The sequence below is a fragment of the Python bivittatus genome, unplaced genomic scaffold (genome assembly GCF_059951505.1).
Source record: "Python bivittatus isolate LINGU-HERP-01145 unplaced genomic scaffold, Pbiv_v1 ctg000530_np1212, whole genome shotgun sequence".
Taxonomy (NCBI): Eukaryota; Metazoa; Chordata; class Lepidosauria; order Squamata; family Pythonidae; genus Python; species Python bivittatus.
Window position 1 is genome coordinate 8,394,918 of NW_028277085.1, and position 9,026 is coordinate 8,403,943.

Genomic DNA, 9,026 nt, shown 5'->3' on the forward strand with positions numbered 1-9,026 from the left:
TATGTAGATTGACTTAATAAAGTCTAACTTGCTCTTTGTTTAACTGCCCATATTGATACACTGGAGAGTGCAACATCAAAATAAGAGGATATATCGTGTATATCACCGAACGTTGTTTCTTCTGGGGAACAGCTGCAGCAGGCACGGAAGCTGGAAACCCAACTATTATTCTCCTAAATTCCTGGAAGGAAGCCCGCCTGCAAGGGAAAGAATTGAGGCAGGAAAACAACATCCAATGAAGCCGGGGTTGGGTTGGGGTGGGTTGGGGTGGGGTGGGAGATTTGCTCCGGCACCTTGGGCACCCACCGCCTGCACCTCTGCCCCGATTCAGTACAACACAGCTAGACTGCATCATGGATCAGACCGTCAGAATCCAACCGAAAGGGTCCCGACCGGCTTCACGTGCATTCCCGGCCGTTCCCAGCACGGGGGACGGGGGGGTTGAGCCAAATCCATCCGACCACCCCTAGCCTCGCGCTCTTGCGCCGGGCCCGGGGGAGCGCTCTGCCAGAGCCCCTCCCGCGCCTTCTCGGCTGGGCAGCCCAATGAAAAGGAGGCGCCCCCCTCGCCGGTTCCAAAAAAAGAGAAGGAGGGAGGTTAAAAAGGGAAAAGCCCGGCCGAGGCGGGCAGCTGCGTTTCCCTCCGCGCGGCCCCGAGGGAAGCAGGCAGGAAGCCGCTTCCCCGGGGTTGGGCTGGCGTCGATCTCAGAACAACAAGCTTCGCGAGGAAAGGCGCGGGAGACGCCGGCCGGGCCAGCCGCCGCCGCCGCAGAGGATTTGGGAATGCCTCGCACGTAGCCCCGGGCAGGGAGCTGCCACGCGCCTCCAGGTTAACCCGAGCAGCCGGGAGGGAGGCTCGGCCGCCCGACGCCGGGCTGGGGTCGTACCTGGGCCTCGCACCCCCCTCCCCGCTCCCCCGACCCAGACTGGGGCTCGGGGGCTGCCCCTGGCGGAGGGCACGCGAGAGCCGCCGCGCAGCCCTGCCTCTACCCCGGCGGAGGGCACGCCCAGCGCCGAGGGAGCCCATCCTCCCGGGAGAGGGATGCCTCGCCGAGGATGAGCCCCGGAGGTGGTCCCGCGGCTGGGCGGGGGTGAGCGGAGGGCTGGCGGGCGGCCGCATCCCCTCTGAGACCTTGACGCTTCGGCAGGTGGCCGGCGCGGGGCCGGGAGGCGCGGGCTGGCGCGCTCAGGATGCCCGGCCGGAGCGGGGGTGAGTGGGCTGGAGAGCCGGATGGCCGGGCGGAGGACGGGGGCCGGCTCGGGGCGGCGGGGCGGAGAGCCGCTCCGCGCAACAGGATGCGCTGACCTTGGTTCGCGGGGCTGTGTTGGTTTTCCTAGGCAGCTATCCCAGAATCATGGTGGTTGGCATGTTTTCTGCCTCTGTCTGGTTATGACCAGGTAAGATCTAACAGCAGTGCTGGGAGAGGGAGGGGGCGAGGCCGGGTCCAGGGAGCAGAGCGCTCGGCTCTCGGTAGCGCATCTCATACATGCGGTTTACCAGGACCGGTGCTGGGGCTGATCCGGAGAGATTTAACCCCCCTCTCCTCACCAGGGTGACTTGAAAATAAACCCTGGGGGCTTCCACGAGGCTTCCCCATGTGGGTGCATGGACAGCTGCAGCATTTGGGAGAGTCGTGTCCCAAGGGGAATCAACAATTGGTTTGTTTTTTCCTGCCTGGCAGGCTGCTGAGATATTATGCTCACCGCTATATGAATAAGCAGCCTGTGCAGGCTGAAGTTCAGGTTCAGTCTAGTGATGTGGTTTTAGGGCACGGCCATCTCCAAGAACACTAGGCAAAATAATTCATTAAACAAAAGTTCAGGGATTGCTCCCTGTCAATAAGAGGCAAATGCATTCTATGGTTAGGCAGAATAGGGTTTGTATGGCCCATGTTTGGTGATGGGTGAATCTAGCCAACAATTGGCATCAGGCTGACCTTGCCTTGGCTCAGAAGCTAAGCAAGATCAGGCTTGGTTGGTACTTGGAAGGGAGACCTCCAAGGAATTGTAGGGTCGTAGGCTCGACTGAAAAGTTGAGGAACGTCCCAGAAGGTGGCAATGTCAAACCTTTTTTGGTCATGGTGCCATGAAAACTGCATGGATGACTCCATGTTGTCACCAGGAGGTGATCTGGACTGAAAGGAGACTTCCATTGCTTGGAACCTTTAGCCCAGTACAAGGGCAGAACCAAGCTATCGCATGGTGGGCTTCTTGGAAGGCCAAATCTTCACAGTGGCTGTTCACAGCCTAACAACAGGAAGCACCACAGAGAAGTTAGTCAGTGTTGGATCTTACATCTTCTCCAGAGAAGCAGTGCTGATTCTTGGGACCATTCCACAGTGAATTATTTCTTGCAATAGGTGGAGAATTGTTACTCATTTCTTGCCGGAAAGCAAAGCATCATTCCTGTTTGAGCATCTGGGTTGTGGCAAATACTGCATATCCCCAACATTCAAAGCACCGTGTCTGCTGTTGGGAATACATGATTTCCTCACCAGGAAATGTCTTGCTTGCACGGTCCAGAATTGTGGTTAAGAATCGTAACTGCCTGATTGAGTGTAATTGGACTGTGTCCATGCTCGTACATTACAATTTTGTGCATGTTTCCTCAGAAGTAATTCCCACTGCATTCAGTGGGGTTCATGCCCAAGTAACCTTGCCTAGCCTTTGGATCTTGAAGATATGACTGTGTACATTTCAGGAGCATAGCGCAGGAACCAGTCCTGTATATTTAAATTTAAATTTAAATTTAAGGAGACTAACTTCTAGGCCTGCCTTAGGCATGAAAGCCGATCACACTCTCTCAGCCCAACCCACCTCACAGGGTTGTTGTGGTAGGGGAAATAGGAGGAGGAAGGAGAATTAAGTATGTTCCTCACCTTGAGATAGATAGATAGGTAGATAGGTAGATGATAGATTAAAAGATGGGATAAAAATATAATAATAGTAAAAGTAAAAGTAATAGTAATAGTAATAATAATAATAATAATAATAATGGTGTTTTAAAAATCAATAGGACTAATCTGTTAACTATCCCATCCAACTTACAAATCAGGGCTAGAATAAACAATAGAATAATCCATACAGCATTTCTTCCCCATGTGTTTAAAGCATTTCATTGATGAACAACTGAAATCTCTACAAAACCTGGCGAGGAGGCTATATTCCAGGTTGTAATTACATGTCATAGGGTAATAGTAAGGCTGAAGAACCGTAATCCATGACTTCATGGCTGAACTGCAATTTTCATCTATTTTCTGCCTCTGCCAAGGAAAAAAAGCACGTGCATAATAATATATAATAATATAATATATAATATATAATAATATAATAATAATAATAGTTTTGCCTCTCAAAATGCCCATAGTTTTTTTTTTTTAATCATGCCATAATACACCAATGAACTGGAGCAAGAAGCACAGTGGCAGCTTTTGACCTTCATGGTCCCATAATTTCATTTCTAAACCACTCTTCCAAACTCAAATAACGATGAAACATGAGACAAGTCAGGATGAAATATTTCTGTATCTTTTAAACACTCCTTCTTTTCCAGGAAAAGCAGTTGTAGGATTAGTGTATCATAGGGGAGAGTCCGTGACTGGATACTTACATGTTTTTTGTAAAGGAAATCTGACTATTAAGTGATAAACTGAGAGAGATGATTGTGGAACAGCAGCTTAAACTCTGAACAAGAGTAACAATCTCTGGGCAAAAGTGATGAAGAGCTTCTAAAAATTCTCCTCCAAACCTAGTATTCTCTGCGTGTGTCAGAAACAGACACAATCCGGGGCCTTTGGCCACGTGGAAAAGAGCAGCGTCCACTCTAAGAAACATTCAGTACAGTATAGCTTCTCTGAACGTCTTATTCTAACGTCTCAGGACAAACTTTAACACAGATGACCGTCACCTCATTGACAAAGGGACGTAGCGGTCACAGATCAGAATGTTTATGCTTGCTTAAGATTTTTCACAGGCACGTGGAAGCAGCATCTCAATTTCTGGACTTTTTAATTTAAATTCCAATTAAAGAATCTTGAGAGAAAGGAGTACAGCTGAAAAGCAAAATTCTGGACTAACCAAGGCAGGCAAAAGCCACGGGGGTTCTGATAAGGCCCATCTGCAGATGGGCTGTGAAAAATGTTCAGCAGATGGCACCTGGAAATCTGCCAAGCATATTCTGCCATCTCAGGATTGACAGATTGCTGGATCCCTCTGGGTCACATGAGCTGAGCCACCATGGGTCTGAAGCTACAGAACTTGAAGGGCACAAGGAAGAACTTCAGAAAAACGTGTCAACTACAAGGTTTAGATGAACATGTATGCGAGACTGGTTAGAAGTAGAGTTTCCAAAAAAAAAAAAAAAAGACCCAGGTATATGGGTTGAATATAATACCAAAGTCATAAACGGTTGATTGAAAGAGACAGTATGTATCATCTCTTTACATCATTTTCTTTGCTCTCATTTTGTACACTGAATCATTTTGAATCCAGCTCAACACTTACATAAGGTTGTTATAACCCAAAGGTCTCACAGTTTCTTTTCTCTCTCTCTACAGCTGTTCAAACTTCAGGAAACTCTGGAATTGTGCCTTACATGAATGCATCAGGTAGCATTTATTGTATCAACATTTAGAGTTGCTTTGATAATTGCATTTAACTGTGAATCCTGGCTCATCAGCTACAAGCAAACACAACATTCCTTTCAATTCTTAAAGAAAGAATTTTTAAGAAACAGCGAAGGAGGAGGAGGAGGGGGAAGAGAAGGATTTTTTGATATGAATCAGCAGGATTGATCAGCAGTTTGGGATGAAATGAAAAATAAAGCAGGACTACAAGGAACAGCAGAAAGTAGGAATGCAGAGCAAACCTAGAATCTTCTTGAGGAAGATCCAGTAGAGAGTCTAGATTGGGCAAATTGTTGCAGGAATGAAATTGCTGTAGGGATGAAGGGAGCTTATAATAAGCTGCCACTGATAGATCAAATTTACTGTGATGGCAGGTCCCAACTGGTGCTTAACTGCCAAATTCCATCACTGGGACCGTCATAGATTAGTCATGTGTTATGCCAAATTTTCTGCATTAGCATTTATATGCAACTATGATATAGAAAGGGAACAGGCTAGTTGACAAGATAGAGCCTCCGTTGCCACACAAGTAGGATCCAATATATCTGGGAGGCACCAGTTTGAGGAAGGCTGCCTAAGGGAGGATAAAATTAAGAGGAGACATGTCAGCTTCCTTCAGAAGTTGGAGTGCAGGATTTGAACATGCGGGTGGAAATTGCAGAGATGCTGCAACAAAGGGAAGGCAAAATGGTGCTTGGAGGCACTAATGTGTCCTCGGACACCTTCCTTGGTGTGTACCAGACTTCCTGCCCCATCTGGCTTGTTAAAAAGTTATTTCAATTTAAAAAAAAAAAAAGGAAGCTGGTATTCTGCAAAATAAAGCACCAGTGTCTACCTTCATATTTATTTCCCAGAATGCCATACAAAGAACTCACAAGGGACAAGAGAAGGCATCCTGGAGGTATTGCTGTGTCTGATCGATGTTGATGTGCCTGATCATAGCCACCGTGGCAGCCATTTTGTGAATCCATCCACGTCACACTCTCACAAGTCCAACCTGGACTGTATCTCCAGTCCCCTCAAAAGTCCCTACCATCCTTACATTCCGGAGGGGGCTAGACTAGGTGACATCTGCGATCCCTTCCTCAGATCCAAAACAGTCTCTGTTCTCTTGGGTTTTTTGTACAGATGAAGTGCGAATCCTGAATCAGCAGAATGTGAAGCCCAGAGATGAGCAGTAACTACTGCAACAACGCGTCAGTGAGCATGAGTGTCAATGAGGTGTCCAGTTTTCCACTGACCCTGGAGCAAAAAACCGGTTTTGCCTTTGTCGGGATCCTGTGTGTCTTTCTGGGACTTTTGATCATCCGATGCTTCAAGATCTTATTGGACCCCTATAGCAGTATGCCCTCTTCCACATGGGAGGATGAGGTTGAAGGGCTCGATAAAGGAACATTTGAATATGCTCTTGCATGAAACAAAATCCCCAAAGAGTATCCTGCCTTAATTCTGATTTTTTCCCCCCTGAAGCGGTAGAATTCGAAACAGGCGGCCTTTGTAATTGACACCCATGTTTTGAAGCTATGGTGGCAGCATTTTTTGGTTAAATAAAGCTTTGTGGCAGACTCATGAAACCCTTTACATCATTAGATGCCGTTTTTGATTGTGAGATGTTGTGGGGGTATTACCTGGAGAAAATGAAAATGAAGAAGGGATGGAGAGAAACAATTTACAAATTCCTTATGAATAGGAAAACAGAATGCTTTAATTCCAGCATGGAGCAGCTTCTTCAGGAATCAGACACTTCCAAGCTTGTTGCTCAGGAAGGAACACAGGTCTTACAACTGATTCTATCATACGTTCTTGGGTAAAATCCAGCTTCCCATTTAGCTGAAGAAAATGGCAAGGAAGTTTCCTGCTTTTTCCTAGCCACCAGAAAGGTTTCTGTAACACCTCCAGCTTACTTATTTTTCTAGACAGGGGGTGCTTGTTCCCAATTAAAGGGCTGATTTCAGCCACCCACTCTTCTTTGGGGCCCAGAGATATTCTGGAAAATAAAAATGGAGCATCACATTAGAGTTGTGTGGTGAGACTGCTAGCAAATGCAGTGGTGACTGTCTATGACAGTGTTTCTCAGCCTTGGCAGCTTAAAGATGTGTGGACTTCAACTCCCAGAATTCCCCAGCCAGCCTTGCTGGCTGGGGAATTCTGGGAATTGAAGTCCATCCATCTTCAAGCTGCCAAGGTTGAGAAACACTGGTCTATGGCATGGTCATCAGTTGGCCAGGGACCCCCAGTGAGTTTACATATTTGAAACCATCCTCTACTTAAAGGACCATCCAGTCCAAGGTCAGTTTCCATATACATCCAAGAAACCACACAAACCACCTGTTTTCAGTCTCTTCCTACTATGAGATTTGTAGCAATTGCCATCACACCTATAAATGATTGCCTGCATACTTTGTGCAAATCCATGCACCTTAGTAAGAGTTTAGGCTCCTGATATTTGGTCCACTTTCACTGACCCTTAATTAAGGTTAGAAGCAATTCAAGTTCTCCAGCCTTTCAAGCGTATGTGAAGTCATTTCAGTTCTTTTTTCTTCCACCTCTGGACAGAAAGATCATTATTGTAAGGACCCAAGCAAGAAAGAGTATGTGGGAGATGGTAAGATAGAATAAGAAAACAAGAAACTTTCAGAAATACTTTCAAAATGTCAGTCAAATCATCTGAAATCCATATTCCTCCCTTCCCTACCCCACTAGCCAGTACTTAAATTTTTATAAATGCAAAAAGCGTTTATAATGCCAATGCTGTGGTCCCTTGAGGTTAAACTGAAGAATAAACAACTACTCATCACAAAAGTGGAGAAAACACAGCAGCATTGAGAGGTCCAACAGTTAATTGCCAGGTTCTGCTTAGTTGAGAGGTACAGCTCCCCCAAACCCTGGCTTCACCCTTTGGAATCCCTCCAAAATTTGCTGCTGAACTCTTATCTTTGGGACAACAGAAAGGGGAATGATTAAATACACAAATTGTCATATTAACTGGAATCAGTTTGGTTTAAGTTTGATTTTAACTTAATTTAATTTAGCCCTTCCCACTTCTTCTTGGCCATACTTAGTGGAACGCAACCCATCACCCAAACTAAAGGCCCATTGTGACCCTCCACCTGAAAAGGATTGTAGACTCTTTGCTTATACACACCACAACAAAAGCACACAAATCCTTTCAAAGAAATCCTGTGGAACACACAGAAGCATATGATATATAAGCAGCTCTTCTGGAATCGTTAAGACAGGCACAACTTTTTCCAGGTCCATGCATCCGGCAGTGTGCACATGTGTATACACAGCCCTTCACTGTGTAACTAGCCCTAGAAATTGACTGGAGCTAAACTAGAGACATCATTACTTGTAAAGAGAAACTAGATTTACTTTGGCACATTGAAGTATATATGGAAACTTCCAGGAAGGCCCAGACAGTAGCACATCCTAATTCAAGGTCACCTCTTTGCTCATAGAGGAGGAGGAGCAGAAATGACAATACATGACAGCCCTTCTATTCCATTTTCAGCATGGTTGGAACCAACGTTTCATTTTAACATGGCTCCTTTCATTAAAGTGTGCTCTGAGAACCACTGAGATAAGGCCAAGCAGCCAGACACATTGTTCCTCGTCTCTATAATTTAATATTGTGCCATTTGCTTTATAATCTGGACAGATGACAACTAGGGGAATTGTGATTCTGTCAGCTAAATGAAATGCCACTCAAATTGCACTAGAATTTAAAAGAAAAGCAAAGAACATATAGTACCAAAAATAGGGTCAGATGCTGCCAGAAACAGGGATCCAATGCAGCACAGGACTGTATACAGTTAACACACAAATTGCGTATCCATTTTTGTGCCCATTCTTACAAATACTTATATTTCTGAATGGAATTTGTAGTAATACCTGGGGGAGATGGATGGCATATAAATGTATTAATAACTTAAAATAAAATAAAATAAAACTATATGCATTTTGCAAGCAACTTCTGCTTTGTCCGCTATTTCACAAATATTGTCGACCACCTAGAATTTAAGGAGGAGGAGACACGCCTCTTTTGTGAATAACTGAATACCACCAATCCTTTCTCCCACCTGTAAACAGTTCACACATTATAATGCAAAACAAAATTCTTTTACACGGAGATGTCGGAAGACAATTAAGCAACATCAGATGTGAGAATAACCTGTACATGAAACTTTGGAGCAACAGGAAATCCTTCGTCACTACCTATTTTCCAGATCTAATATAAGAATAATAAAGTTATAATCCTTTGTGCACCTGCTAAGTAAAGCCACTGAACTAACTGTAGTTTACTTATGAGTGGACTTGCATAGGATTGGATTTGACCTTATGTTTGCATAAAACTAAAAAGAATCTACAAATCTCCAACATTTGTCACAATGGCCATTGA

At 45.3% G+C, this 9,026-nt stretch overlaps 1 protein-coding gene across 5 annotated transcripts; it reads left to right on the forward strand.

The window, feature by feature from the left end:
- The first annotated feature begins 326 nt into the window (after positions 1-326).
- On the forward strand, positions 327-6,605 carry CTXN2 (cortexin 2). 5 transcript variants are annotated; one of them, XM_088148566.1, is made up of 5 exons: positions 327-828; positions 1,338-1,397; positions 4,556-4,606; positions 5,479-5,525; positions 5,753-6,605. In XM_088148566.1, exon 5 carries the CDS (start codon positions 5,795-5,797, stop codon positions 6,038-6,040), a length of 246 nt encoding a protein of 81 aa, XP_088004692.1. In that variant the 5' UTR covers positions 327-828; positions 1,338-1,397; positions 4,556-4,606; positions 5,479-5,525; positions 5,753-5,794; the 3' UTR covers positions 6,041-6,605. The 5 variants fall into 5 exon arrangements, with proteins under 5 accessions (XP_088004692.1, XP_088004690.1, XP_088004691.1 ...); XM_088148564.1 differs by lacking the exon at positions 5,479-5,525 and having other exon boundaries at positions 335-828; positions 5,753-6,229; XM_088148568.1 differs by lacking the exons at positions 327-828; positions 1,338-1,397 and adding an exon at positions 837-1,209.
- Positions 6,606-9,026: the final 2,421 nt, after the last annotated feature.

Excerpts from the sequence above, each read along its gene's own strand:
- CTXN2 (XM_088148566.1), top strand. The coding sequence starts at position 5,795 with ATGAGCAGTAACTACTGCAACAACGCGTCAGTGAGCATGAGTGTCAAT.